Source organism: Seriola lalandi, unplaced genomic scaffold (genome assembly GCF_002814215.2).
Source record: "Seriola lalandi dorsalis isolate HSWRI2012SDOR001 ecotype SW California unplaced genomic scaffold, Sedor1 jcf7180002054898, whole genome shotgun sequence".
In the NCBI taxonomy this organism is placed as follows: domain Eukaryota; kingdom Metazoa; phylum Chordata; class Actinopteri; order Carangiformes; family Carangidae; genus Seriola; species Seriola lalandi.
Window position 1 is genome coordinate 1,921,018 of NW_019525450.1, and position 15,706 is coordinate 1,936,723.

The following is a 15,706-nucleotide window of genomic DNA, read 5'->3' on the forward strand; positions in this document are numbered from 1 at the left end:
GCAGGATTAGAGTTCTACTCAAAAAGATTTACATATGATTGCCCACCCACCTAATGTGACACCATGTTACTCGACTTTAAGACCATTATTGTAGGTTATGGGGTCATTTGACGAGAAGCACTTGAGATGTAATTTACTGTCCCAAAAGTAAAATGAACTGCAACAAACACCTTTTTAAAAAACGAGCTGATTTGATTTTGACATCTTGCAGTACCGCAGTACCTCTGTGTACCACTCACTCACCATCCTGTGATCCTCCAACTCTAATAAGGAGCGGTACAGATGCTGTGTCATAGGTGCTGATGTTGCTATGCAACCAGCCCGAATGGTTTTTCAGAGGGACGAAAATTTTCACAGGTCTGTTATCATCTCAAAATGGTTGTATTTGGCAGAATAATGATTTCCCATTAGCGCAGAACCCTCCAAACCTCCTTGGTTTATGATCTGCATAGCGGGTGCATCCCATTACACAGATCTCAGCAGACTCTCCTCCATGTTTACCAAATACAAACGAATGAGCCGTGTGCTCTCATGCATTATGGGAAATGTAGGATCCAGTGCTTTTAGATCTTGACCCACACTAGGGACACCATCTCAGGATATTTCTGCATCTGCTGCTTCAATTTTTACCTTTATTTTTGAAAAAATCTGCTGCAATCAGTCCCACAAATTTACTTTTAAATCACTGGAATAATGCTTTAAATTGCCCACAATGCTCCAGTCAATGTTCGTTCCTCTTTAGATATTTTTTATTTAGTTAATCAACAATTGCATAGTGTGCAAATGCTGAACTATTGTATTGAAATTGAATTAATTCATAGATTTCTATATTCTACAGTATATTTACTATTAGAACTAGTCTTTTGTTCTGTGTATCATGTGCTTAGTATCCAGGATCAGACTTATGTGAATCCCTTTCTCCTACTCCCACATGTCTCAGTAACACAACAGAAAGCCAATAATCTCTCCTCAGTGCACAGTAGGAGTGTAGCATTGGCTGTGACCTCTGCAATGGGGGTCCCACTAGTGGAAATAAAATGTGGAAGGGAAAAGCATCATCTTTAAAAAGAATGTATGTCTACATTTCATCTCTAATGGACAGCAGATTTATAGAAATCTCATGCAGTACCCCCTGTCAATGATGTAGGCATGAGCAAACAACAATATTTAAAACTCTAGGGACAAAGAGAAGACATGCATCATGCATGGGAGGCAGAGCTGCATGGGCGTCTGGCAGGCAGACATATTGACAGAGACTGTTTCTGTATCATGAACCATTTGATGGACACTTTCATCCACAGCATCTTACAGCAGCAGCAGTTAGCAGTTCAGTGGGTACTGAACCACTGTGAATCCTGGCGGTAGCCGCTGTTTGGTGCCATGCTGTGGCCATCAAGCTGCAGAATCACTGACTGACAGACAGGCGGGTAGAGGAAAACAGACAGACAGAGAGACAGACAGACAAGACTGAAAAGGCATAGATGCAAGAAGGTTGGGTGTCTGACGGCTGCGCGGGTTCTCACGCCTTCATGTTTTCCTGCCAGATCAGCCTGACAGAAAATCAATGACGCTGCACTCTCATGGAGACGCACAGTCGCCACGGAAAAGAGGCGAGAACGACACAGCGAGGGTGAATATGCAGTGGTTAGTGGTCGACAGACTTTGGCTTAACTGACGATGGTGATGGTGAGGATGATGATGATGAAGCATCTCAAGCAGTCATCCACCCAGGGCCACACGTGTATGTAACGGAATGTGTCAAAGGTATTGTTGCCTGCCCGAGGTATAGGTACATTATCGGACACCAATCTCAATTTTTTGAGGCCTCTCTGAGATCTCAATTTGCCCCATAAACACATCGAGATAAATGGACTTCCTGGCACCAACCGCTCATGCAGGGCTTTTATAGGTAACCCCAGTGCTCTAACGGAAGCTATTCATTCCCACAATCTACATTATGTGCGCATCATCGCAACATTTTGCCAGACGCGTTAATAAACCTGAGGGAAAACAGCGGAATGGGAGTTTCGCGGGTGTGGTGGCTGTTTTTGCGGAGGAAAGGAGATAAATCTAGTGTTCAGTGTGTCCGACAATGGATGCATTTGCAGGCAATGCAAGGTGGTGGTGGTGGTGGTGGTGGAGGGGGTTGGTGTCGCACCAACAACCCAGCGGGCCGCTGCATCACTGTCAGTAAAACAATGCTATCTGTCACATATAACCAAAATGAACCTCAGCTTATTAGTAGCCTATCCACACATTTAAACGTACACTTCAGCCCGAGACACCAGCTCCATTATGACTGGTCTGTAGGGTTAATCTCAGGGAAGCAGCACATGTGTGTAACCATGATCACGGAAACGTAAAAGAAAAAGACTTTTATTTACCTTCATGTCGTTGACAATCGCCTGGAATAGACCCCCGAGGGCCCCGCATTCCTTCTCCACGGTCTCCATGTTTGCCAAATCCACCATTCACCGGAATTTGCAGAAGCGCGCACCAACTGCGCGCTACCAACACCCAGCAGAAAAAATGCAAAAATGTATTTCCACAAAATCACGACCGGGCTCCCCGGTTCCTCCTTCAAACCGGGCGGCCGGCAATAACAGGGAGGGGGTGCAGCGAGAACAGGAGGAGGAGAGGGGGTGAATAAAAGAATGATGCCGAAACAAACGGCTTGCGTTGCGGTCTCCTCCGAGCGAAGGGAAGATGGGTTGTGAGAGAGGAAAGATGGTCTTTCCCTCTCTCTCTTTCTCTCTCACTCTCTCTCTCTCTCGCTCTCTCTCTCTCGCTCTCTCTCTCTCTCTGTCCCCGACTCTGGGTCAGTCAGGCGGTGAGACGTTCAGAAGGTATCGGTACGACCATGCTCACCTTGGCGCAGCCAGCGCTACGCGGAGTCGGTGGGGACGCATGTGAAAGCTGTGGAGAATCGGAGCAGTGGATCCCAGTATGTGCGCGCACGCGTGTGTGTGTTTATGTCAGGGTCTGTGTCTGTGAGTTCGTGCATGCATGTGCGCGTAGGTAAAGGCAGGCTGTGATTGGCGCAGAGCCGGTGGGCTCAGCGGTGCGGGGAGAGCAGCCAGTAATACGATCCATGCAACTGCAAGGGAGTGAAAAAAGGAGGCTGGACAACTCTGGACCGCCTGTCACATGGCCACACGCACGCAGAGACACACAGTAGACCACCAAACAAAAATCAGCAGGGGGTAAATGTCAAATAGATTTAGCTATCAGAGGCCAGGGTGCAAGTCTGTGGAAATGTGCACCTGATGACTGCTATTAATCAGTTAAAAAAAATATAAATTTCATATCCTTCAGTGACCTGTAAAGATGTTATTAGCCTTTGAAAAATGTCATGGTGTTGATTTCTTATGACACACTTCTATCTGGTCTAGCCTATATGAAAAATAGACAGAGGTCACTTGGCTAAGATTCATCTGTATGACTGTCCACTGTAAATAAGTTTGACTTCTTTGCCAACTTTATTTCTTTCTTTTAAAAAAAAATATCTATCATGATGAGTTTTATCTCTGAAAATTCAATTCCTAACCTGGAGACGTGTTAGTTGGTTTGCCTAGCCCCTCACCAAGGAACCGAACATCATAACAACAGATGATACAGATATACTGGACATCTTGGTGTGACACAATGATCTACAGCAGTGGTTCTCAAAGTGGAGTCCGGGGAACCCCAAGGGGTCCTTGAGGGGGTGGGGGTTTTCCAGCAAAAAGGGGGCATCATTTATTTTCACTGAAATTTCAACACAGTGAAAGAATTTATGACTATCTTGGTCGTGGGTTTCAAACACTTTCTGTAATAAAACAATTAAGATGGGGTCCATGATCTAATTTGTGCCGGTTTAGGGGTCTTTGATGTGAAAAAAAAAAACGAGAATCATCTGTTTATAAACTATGTCACCTTTTTGCTACAGGCTACTGTTCAGAGAATCATCTACAACAATCTAATTGCATATAGTTCTTTAGATTTCCAGATTTTCTTTTACATTTACAAGTAAAACGAAATATTTTGAGTTCTAGAGAAGGTATTTTAAAAGCAAACTTTGTCACAACTTTGCCAGCTCATCCTCAAGTTCTCTCAACTCTCTTTATCCATGGAAACAGGACTGTTTCTGAAGGATAATACTAGCCCTTGAAGCAGCTGATACAGAACTATCCTGTATTAATGTCATCAGAAAGATACACCAGTGAATTCTGTCTAATGCAAACAGAGATAATGCTGGCTCAAGCTGAGTTTGGAGGACTGCAGAATGTTTACGTTCAAAAGAGCAATGAATTCATGAGACTGTTTATAGGATTTTTCGAACTGTAAAATTGATATGTAGACAGCAAGGTGCACAACTTTGTGACACTCAAGCAATGTATAGGGTGCACAGTCATTTCAATTGGAGTTTAAAACCTCACATATCTTTTCAAAAAAGCATCTAGCAATAAATCTATTGACTTTAGCCTTGGTTAAAAAGTAGCTAATAAAGCTTTTATGGTCTATTATGAGAATGCTTCTCTGCAGAGTCTCATTTATGTCCAAGAGACATCCATGGCACATGGCAATGTTTGCAACACACAATATGCCACAAACAATGCTCCGACCTTCTGTGGCTGTATTTTAGGCAGGTGCACCTTGCACACATACAACTCTACGCGTTACCAACAAGCAGAGTGAGCTGAAAATGCGCTTCAGATGTTGGGATAAGTCAGGTGGAACAATACAATGCAGCCTCAGAAGGTCGGAGCATTGTTTGTGGCACATTGTGTGTTGCATAACATTGCCATGCGTCACAGATGTCTTGGACATAAATGAGACTCTTCAGAGAAGCATTCTTATAATAAGACATAAAAGATGTCTAATGTGTTTTGTGCTTTTAAAGAGAATGGGAGCTGCACTCTGATTGGTTTATGTTATGCTCAAGATTAATTTAGAGACCAAGTACAATATGTTTGAACCATGCATCTGGCGCAGCAATCATTTTTCTGCTGATAAATTAGCAAACGTGGATATAGACATGCACTAAATGCAACTTGGACTGTTAAAACAGAGCAATACTAGCAACTCTCTTCTACAGAGAGTAGGTAAGGTTAACTTCTTTTTATCCAAGGGTAAGGTCGCTAGATTTATCGCTAGATGCTTTTTGAAAAGAAGTTGCTAAAGACACTTAGTGCAAAGACACTAAGTTGGCAACACTGCTGATTCATGCCAAATCATTTTTGGAAGAGCAACGATCAACTCCAGCACTTGGTGGGCCAAACAATGTTGTAACCTTATCACATGTAACCATGTCAGTCAGTCAGCGACAGACCCGTTTATAGGGTTTGGCCCGTCTGATGAGATCTAGCCAAAAATAGCATTCTCTTTCTTTTAGCATAGTCTACTATATGTTCACTTTATTGTTTATTGTATTAGATGTGATTATTGTATAAAATGTAATGCAAGTTGCAACACTGTTTAGGTCCAGAAAGACTTAAATTTCAACTACACTTACACAGTAATGCCTTCAGTGTCAAATTAAAGACATATCATCTAGTGAGTGACCCTGAGAAAATTAATTCAGCTGGTGTCACAAGAACCGCTGTTGATATCACAATGCCTGTCAGGTAGACTTATATAATTGTGTATACAGTCACAACTAACTACAAAAGGCAGTTCTCGCATGGGTAGTAATCCTTTCAGTCAGTGTTTGTTGTCGAATGTGGATCTGTGTCAGTGTCCATGACAGTGTCAGAGAGTTCAACATAGTTCTGATAATATTCCATTTTTATTCTAATATAAAACTAAGATAACAGAGTGAAGAAGAGGAAATTATACTATACAGCGCTGTATCTGCGGACAAAATGTACAGTACTTACAGAGTTATCAAGTAACTTGATAAGTGTGAGCAACCAGAATGATGTTTAAAAGGTCAAAGGTCACAGAGCCCAGGATATTCTTGTGACCACAGATGGATCATGTAAAGAGAGAAGTGCTTGGAAACTGGACAGGCACAGTGAGCGGTATGGGATCTTTTTCTTGTATCGGTTTCAGGCATTAAGACGTTATTGTCACATGATCACCTCATTTCAGAACTCGGCGTCTTGACATTATGTTTTTATTGGAACAGCCTTTGTGAAGAAGCACAGGTCGTGACCCTAAAATAAGTTCCAAATATGAAATTCCAACTTGAAAATCTGATCTACAGAACATTTTTTTGCCTTAAGATCCCTCTGAATGAATGTCGATCTTAAAAAAATGTCTCGGGCTCCAGAGAGCAGGTGAGAACAAGCATGTGACACAGTGTGTTGTGTGTATAGGGACAAGCTCATGTACACACACACACACACACACACACACACACACACACAGCACACACACTTAATCTCATGCCAAATTGTCAGCATCCTGAGACAGATGGGCAGAGCAGAGCACACGCCCATACACTCTATATGTGAACATGTTTGTGCATTCATGTGGCTACAATGGTCCTCTATGGTGACCTTGACAGACGGAAGGATGTAATAGGTATCACATAGCCAGTGCATTCTTGTCTTTAACTAAACATCACTGTGTGTTTATGTTTGTTTTGATGGTCACATGTGGTCTTGTCCTTCCTGCTTAAAGTTCTCTCACACACTCTCTGGCTTTACACAGTAAAATTTACTGCTTCACTTGGACATGGCAGAAAACTACAGAGCACGTGTTCAGCAGCAGCGAGATCTTTCTTTGGTTCTCATTATCTCCCACGAGGCCTTTTCCTGAAAACCATCAGATCAGTGTAGAAAGTAAACATACTTCAAAGAGTCATGGAAACAGTGTGGGTGTATTAACAGCTGTGTATGGTAAAGTGACAGATTCCAGCCAGGTTAAATCAATTTGACAAGGTTTTACTGCATTCCTAACAGTGGAGCTGTGGTTTCTATTTAAAGGTGTCTTCAACACAGCTACTAGAGGGCCAGACAGTGTTGTTTGTTTGCCTTCATCCAAATGAAAACCCCTGGTTATGTTTTTCTCTCATCCTGTTGGTATTGGATCCAAAAATCTACCAGCGATCGCCCATTTTATTGTTGTCACTGTCGTGGGTAATGATTTTATGTTTAGACATCTGTGACCAGTTTTCACTATTCACAATAGGAATGTCATTTTCTACACAGTTTATGTATCTACATATTTTAACTTCTTCTTGAAGGTGTGACATGGCAATTGGTTCTTGGGTCTGCAAAAACTAAGAGTCGATAATCGCCCTTTTTCCACGGTAAATCAGCATCTGACTGTTTTCACACACAGCAGGGGGTTACAAGAATAACTGCCAAAAAGTCATGATAGGATATGTATTTTACAAATTGATTTCAAAACTATATAAAAACAGTTTATCAATATTCTGGTTTATAAGAGGTTGATGAAATCTGGTAACATAGTGACATGACTAAAGAAAAAGTCCCATAGGTCAAGTTACAAGTTAACCGTTTATTTAGAGTAATCGTTTTCAACCTTTTCGAGCCCCCCCCCCCCCCATTTGACTCACTCTTGAAACACATTGCAGTGACTTGCTTCACCTCGGTGCCCCAGCCCTGTTTTTAGGCCCTGCTTTTTACACAGTTGTGCACGCACAACGCTCGGAGCGTGTGTTTACGCACAAGACTTCATAGGAGTGGAAGACTGAGCAACCCTCTGCTGCAAACACACACCTTTCTGCTCTGTTTATCCCAGGGGTTACTATCATACGCGACAGCTACCAGACAAAAAACCTTGTATTACTGACCTTGTGACACTTGCTGGCGGCCAAATCTGTCAGAGCTGCTGGCACCTTGTGTTTAACAGTTGAACTGGTGAACAGATGAAGGTGTGCCGTGTGCGTGTTGGTGGTTGAATGTCTTGGTTTTCACTTCGGCACCCATGTGAATGGGTTAGAGCAGGCACACCATGCACGTCTCACACCTCGCGGCTGCATCGCATAATGTAGAGGTTTGTCATCTGTTTGTTTGGTGGTTTATGGTGTACAGGTAGATTGGAGGATGAGGATTGTTGACTCAGTCTCAAAAATGTTTTTGCTTCATCCACCTCCATCTTCAGGTACTCACACTCTCCTGTTCAGAGATTACAAGTCAACATACCCGCATAACAGTTTGTCAGGGTTTGCACCCAGTCACAAAGGTAAGTCATATTACCTTTGTGAGGCAGTGGCATGTGCTGGCATGGAGCATAAAGGCTCTTTGAGTTGTGTGGTCGGCCTCAGAAACTGTGTGGATCACTGCTCTGTGATGCAGTGATGCTGGGGGATAATAAAGAATATCTTATCAGGAGCCAATTTACTGAGTATGGTTGAAGAGCCCTTTGGGCTTAGTCTGCTGTTTCCACTTTTTGGGGGTAGCTTTCAGATGTTTCAGAGGGAGCTTTATATTTAGGTTTCCCTTTGATGGAGGGTGAATGCTTCTTCCAAACAGCACACTCTCTCTGATTGTGCCCCTCCTTCATCTTCCTCAGGTTGGATGAATGTTCAGAAGCAGCTGTAGCTTCTTGTTACTTCCTGGAGGTGGCCGAGCACTTCATGAATACAACAATACTGAGCCTCAGTTTAATCTTTCTCTTCTCTGCTGCAGTCACATGAACTGGAATGAAGGATATTTACATGTTCTTCTGTAGTGGTTTGGTCATGTTCATGTTGGTCTTTGAGCGATTACCAAAAATGTTCTATCAACTGTTGATGACTTTTTAATGATTCACACTAAGAATTGAAACTGTAAACCCACGAAAATTTCTAATCCTAACAAGAATTTTAAGGTAGACAATGTACACACAGTACAGACAGGAGTACAAAGAAATATTATTGAACTAGAATAACAATACTGCTCTGGTCTGATTTGACTGGCCTGTTCTCCATCACGCATCAGTGAAACCTTTACAGATGATGCAGAATGCGGCAGTGCGTCTGGTTTTCAATCAACCTAAAAGCACATTGGTCACTTCACTGCTCATTGACCTCCCCTGACTACCCATGACCTCCCGAATCAAATTCAAGTCAGTAATGCTGGTCTACAGAGAGACTTCTGGGTCTGCACCCATCTAATAGAACTGGACTTGAACTCAACACACAAGGCGATCTCAGTCTGGAACGTCCTTGTTTGAGGTTTGGTGGAACAAGCTTCTATGCACCAGCTATCAGAACAGAGATGTCCCTCTCTATCTTCAAGAATCTGTTGAATATGCATCTCTTCTCTCAACACCCGAACATACCTAGTACTTGGTGTGTACTTCTTTACCTGATCTCCTTTTGCAGTTTGTCCAAGGTCTCCCACTGTGCTGAAGCTTGAGTGTTGTTCCTCACTGTACATCTAAAAGCGTCTGCCAAATCTAACTCTAAATGTAAACCATTTATTCATTGTTATTGAGGGAACCTGCAGCACTGTAAACTTACTTTTTATGATGTGATATAAACTTGTTGAAAACTGAACTGGGGATATCAGCCACATGCAAAAATTAGCCAGATTAAGATATTCTAACAAGATATCCAACAGCACTTAAAGCATGTAACCATATGCATTGGTTTCAAAATGTCAATTGTTTGTAAAAGCACATCTTAAACAATGGAAACTATTTACATAGCAATTGAAATGTATTATGTCCAACACAGCCACAATGTGTCCTTCATTCCTATAAGAGTCTGTAGTGTTCCTGCCAGCTTACATTATTATAGTTCAGTCCTTTCACATAACAGTATTCAAATACTGAAACGCACAGTTCTAATAACAAATGGATCCACTTTAAATCTCCAAATTACTGTCAAATTCTCATCACTCTTTCATAACTACCCATTTGAACAATAACTAGCTATTTAAGGCTTATTTCAGTGAGTCAGAGAATCATTATCTGAATCATTCACAACCTAAATGATCCCACCTCCTTCTGTGAGTTATTGATTCACCATCATGCAGCTCCATCTGCATTTGTTGCTCTGCTAGGGTGAAAAGAAAAAAAAAAATTCTTATAATACATCCAATGCACTTTGGTGTCAATGCATAGGCTACAGTACAAAATGTTTCTATTCTACATTTTTACCCATTGGCATTAAACCCTGTCTGCTGCTATCCTCACCTGTTTATTTTTTCCACTTTCTTTTTTTTCTTTTTTTCTTTTTTTTTTTTACAGTAAGCAGGGAAACAGGAACCAATATGCACCTGCTGATAATTACACTGGATGACTGACCACAGGCACAACAGTGAAGCATATGCAATAAAATGAAGGAAAAAGAAGCATTTTTCATTCCTTAATATTCATTGTGTGTGAAATGCGTGTGGTAAAACTGCTGAGAAGATCATTCCGTGGGTTTTAAAATCATATTTTTTACATGCCCTAAAAAAGAGTTAGCATAATAAGATGATTCACATGCTGCGGTGAATCACATACAGCATGACAAAGCTGAGCCTGTGTGGAGTCAGTGTAGGAAGCAGTGCTGTTTGAAATGAACATGTTTCTGTGTCAAGAGTTGAACATCTAATAAAAGAGGCTGAGTCACATTCAATGAAGAGAAAAGCTTCTGCCTACCTCCTGCTGCCATTTTGAATCACAGGCTGCTGTTGCCTCAGATCATGTAGGAAAAAGTTGTGTCTTTACTTATATTCTCTTATATTAGATTAATATTTATTTATTTATTTTATTAATATTGTGGCAGGTAACTGTGAAAGTCATAGTTTCCCACCATTTTATTAACCACTGCTGTTTTTCTGAACACTTAAAAGTATTTTCGCATACAGCACTTAATTGATGACATGTTTCTTAGTAATTAAAAATAAAGGGGAGTTTTATGCTAACAATTACAAACATTATTGATGAAAACGAACCATTAGGGCTTTAGAAAAAAAATCAATAACTAAACAGGAGTTATTTCATATTTTCTGTTGATGCACAAACACACACATAGGCAAAACAGAATGTGCTCCGACCAGTGCTCCTGTGTGGGGTCAGGGATCAGATGTCAGCTGACCATAAAAAGAGATGACAGGGGCATTTCTTTTGAGAGGAAGCAGCAGAACTTGAGCAACTGATGTTGCCTACTGAAAGCAGATGTGAGCCGCTCAACAACACAACAATGTCCTGCAATATGTGAACTACTGTACGTGTCATCTGGTGAGTTGCTCTTTTAGGAAAGTGATTTATCATCAGCTGGAAGAAGAGCCAACAAGAACTTGCTGTTTTTTTTTTTGGGCATAGAGGAACTGTGACCAGCAGTGACCTTTGATATGACAGCATTTGTCAGCAATATATAATTACAGGAAGCAGGTTTTAGATACGGCCATAGACGATAAGACTGTTTCAGTGAAAACCACATTTAATCCCTCATATTTGTAAAGTTGATATTTTTATATGTCACTTTGACTGATTAGTGAATTGTCGTGGTTGGTTTCTCAAATGGTAAAAAAAAAAAGTGTGACAATAATGTATAAAAAACACTCCTGAGTCTGGGTCTGACGCTTAACTATGTGGCTGAGTCTCACTGATGTTAATGCTAGAGCATTTTTACATGGTGTAAAACATGTGTAGAGAGGAACTTTAACCATACTCATGTGTAGATATTGTTTTAAATCTAGAATCTAAAACAAATATTATTAGACACTAAAAAATATTTTCAATCAACGCATTACAAGGTTTTTGTCCAAAACCAGCGTTCATGTCTGGCAATAGTGAAAAACGAAAATACTGGAATCCTACACCTAAAAAAACTGTGCTGTTTAGGTACCATTAGATCTGATGCTGACAAAACGATGTACTCTGCATTTGGAAAAATTCTGGGATAGTTGAAATCAATCTATACAATGTTGTGTATATATTAGCCTCATATATCAAAAGTTATAGCAGTCATGTAATTTTTTTTTTTTCAGAAATACTGTACCTCAGCAGGGACATGGCATATCATCTTTAGATGTCGACTAGCTAGCTGCTAACTCACCTCAACCTTGTAAATTCTCTTCTTCATGGACGCCTGAACTCTACCCTTGATCGTACCAGCACAGAAAACCTATTGGCGCCTCACTAAAGAAAGAAGTGATCATGAAAAGATTCACAGGTTCCACTGCCATTGTTATTTGTTTTTGGGATCTGAACTTTGGACCCGGAAATGGATATTATGTCACGTGTGGCGTCGGAATTATCAAGCTGACTGATGGTGTGATCTTTTCTTTCTTTACCCCCACATCAATGTCTCTCACTTTATCTCATCTCATATGCTCTCCCCTCTCTTCTTTCTTTATTCAGTCACGATTTTCTCTCTCTCTCTCTCTCTCTCTCTCTCTCGTTTCCAGAGTCATTTCCTGTCTGTGTGCTGAGTAAGTCCCTGTGCCTGTCAAGTGTCACAGCAGACAAAATAAAGAGATGTAGGGAGGGCAGAGGGAACAAAGATTTGGACAGTTCAAGAAAAGGGGGGTGGGTGGTTGCCATAGAGAAGGGAAGATAGAGGAGGGAGAGGAATACAGGAGAAACCCCAATTTTTTTATTACCCTCCTGCACCCTGCACCCCTCCTCCTCCTCCTCCTCCTCCTCCTCCTCCTCTGTATGGCAGAGCAGAATGTAGGTCTGCGCTTGCCTACAGCCATCAGCAACAATCAGTTCTGCCCCAGTTACTGACGCATCTCACAGACGAAACACACACACACACACACACACACACACACACACACACACACACACACACACACACACACCAGTCTGGCAGCACAGCTGTATTTTCATACCAGCTGTTAGAAGTTTAGAAACACACTGATTTTAACTGTTGAAATGGGAAACATGTTTTTGCAGTGAGTTCACAGAATTTGGGAAATTCACATATAAATATTTTTTACCGTACCGTCCTCTTTCTGCTGTCTTACTGTGGATATGCATACTGACTGACTGAAATCTGATTGGTAGGAGTCTAACAGGCCGGTCTAACCTTTACATCGGCGTAATATAAAGTACGTTCTCCTCAAGAGACATTTTGTTGTGAGTAAGTGAGAGAGTTGACCTGAAACAGACCCACAAGACCTGGTGAAGCTCTCCCCTCTTGAATTCATCGGTCGGTTTTTTCGTCATGTACAAATGTGAGTGAATAAACCAGTGTAAAATAGCATCAGCAAAGTAAACAAATGTTGTGTAGGTTTATGGGAATTAACATGACAGAGTTGTGTTGGGCTTAAACAGCTGCTCTGTTCACATATCTTGACAATTTGGTCATTTACAGCCATGCTGATTGAGCCCTTGGTTAAAGTGCAGCTCACCAGCTTGGCCAAGCATGAGCTCGCCATGGCAACAGTGGCTGCATGTTGCACGAGATGTGGCTCCCATCAAGGCCGGTGTTTGGGAAATCACTGAGAATCTGCAGCCTACAAAAAAAAAAAGAAGAAAGGAACTCCAGCACATTTTGGGGTGTGTTTGGGTGCTATATGACTTTCTACATAACATTTCCACTGATGTGTTCCCTTTAACTGAGCTGCTGACGGACACAGAAACTTTTGTCTGGTCATCTGAATGTCAGTAAACTTTTCATTATGTAAAGTCCACATATCAACAAAGCGTTTATGCTACAGGTAGGTAGTCAGAGCAGGGACGACCAGGGAGAGATGAAGACTAGTCACCTTGTTTGAAAACTGTTGCCAAAGTAACTGTAGAGAAAGAAGTTTCAGTACTTATCTGGGCATTGCAACATTTTGATGTATAAGTGCAGTCGGGAGTAACCCCCATCTTGACCTACACAAACCTATTGAGATGGTCTTTGTTTCTGCAGGCATATGATCTCGACATGAGTCAAATTAAAGGAGCAGCCGATGTCATCGTTATTCTTCTTCTTCTTTCTCATTCTACAAGTAGTTCAGTATATATCGTATTTATGGGGGTTCATAGTATGCTGGTGGAGCCCTGTTTTTGTTGGGATGATGTTGGGATGATGTTCCTTTCCCGGTCTGCCAGTGTGTGTGTGCTTTATCAGAGTGGATCTCTTTCTCTCTCTCGCCTGCAACCCCTTTCTAGCTCCGTTTCAGAAGAGGGTTTCAGAACACCCCACACTCCATTATTCATCCCGTACCTGCCAGCACTCCTGTTTTTCCCAAGAATAAAAACGATTCAAGGTTATCTCCTGGCACCTCCTGGTTTGTTGTTTCTCCCAGCAAACTCCTGTAATTTGCATGGCCCTCAACCTTTATTATAAATAATCATCATACACGGATCCATACGTTTTGTATGTTTGTATGAAACACAAGCTAGACACACATACGTACAATGTCAACCCACCTGTTACCACAACCTGGCAACCCACAACCCAAATTGAGTGGTGTGTGCAGCTGATCTCTGCACTGGCAGGCAGGACATTTGACTGCAGAATTAATTAATTGTTGTTAAAGTAACAAATTTAACTTGTTAATTTTACGTTCATGTAATGTTTATCTAATGATAAATGTTCATTTTAATTTACATTTTTCTGACATTTTTCAAATTTAATTTTAAATGAATATTGTTATGTGTATATAATGTTTATCATTTATTAATTTACTTTTAAAAAAATCATCAATTTTGAAACCTTAATTTTTACTTTGTTCTGTTCAGTTCTAATATTACTTCTGCTGTCATGAACCACAGACAGGGCTGTTATTTAGAAGGACATTTATCAGCACAAAAAAAGAATGGATGTTTGTATATGCAAATAGAGCCTGTTGTTGCAGTGCGTCATCTAAGCAGTACATGTCATTGTTAAGATAGTCAATTAATGTTAGTTAATGTCTGCCGGCTGTAGCTGCTGTAGTCCAGAATGGTTGGCCAATTGTCAGCGTTTGTGAGGCAGTTACAGGAAATGTTATGGATGAGAGTTTGTGATCAGTGATGTTGCCTTGATGAATGTAACTTTTCAGGATTAGAGGGAAAAAATACTGATGATATCTCCTCATAGACACAAGGAGCAGCTGTGCACAGAGGATTCTTGACATTAAAGGCAACACGGATGACCAAGGTTTGTTTCTCATGTGGGCTGCAGCGCTTTTATTAGTTCACCATGAAATGAACTAAGCACTGCTTCCAGGTCAGTTCTGGAACAAGTGCATGTGGACTGCAGGACTACATGTGGTCTTCTTTAAAATTTTGACCTTTCCCTTTACATTAAAGCTAAGTACAGTACACTGTAAATGCATTCTAATGTGCCACTTGAGACAAGTTTCCTTCTGCTGCATGTAGGTTTGGTTGTGCTAATAGCAGATCAGACATGCTGGGGACAGGAAAAGGATTAGTACATGACCTTAATTATTCAAAAAAAAAAAAAACTAAGCAAAACCACCATGGACAAATCACCCATTTTTAAAAAATATTTTTATGAGCTGACCATCTGTACTTAAATGTCAAAAAATAAATAAATTAATTAATAAAAAATATTGTTTTGCTGTAATTAAAGGTCCTGAGTGTTGGAATTTTTCTAAATAAATCACTGTGAGGTGACTCATCATGGTGCCCATATGTGCTGCTGTCTACAGGCCCCATGAGATGAGAGTGTGTGTTTTTGTTTCATTACATCCTGTCAACATGGTCACACACATAACACATAACTCCAGTTTGTATTCTGTATATCCTTTCATAACGTGCAGAACAAAAGCTGAGCAGTGTTTATTTTATAAAATTATTTGTATATATAATAATAATTGTCTCATGAGTTTGGAAAAAGTGGCCACAATTTTTATGCACTTATTTATTTATTGAGTTCATGCCCCACCCCCCC

The 15,706-nt window shown here is 40.9% G+C and overlaps 1 protein-coding gene across 1 annotated transcript in view; it reads right to left on the reverse strand.

Annotated features, from left to right (window-relative positions):
• Window positions 1-3,024, reverse strand: part of mtss2b (MTSS I-BAR domain containing 2b) — a 65,432-nt gene extending 62,408 nt beyond the window's left edge. Inside the window, 1 exon segment of the mRNA XM_087180235.1 lies at window positions 2,385-3,024. Within this exon segment, the coding sequence (XP_087036361.1) occupies window positions 2,385-2,471 (87 nt within the window). The 5' untranslated portion in view covers window positions 2,472-3,024.
• Between the last annotated feature and the right edge of the window lie 12,682 nt (window positions 3,025-15,706).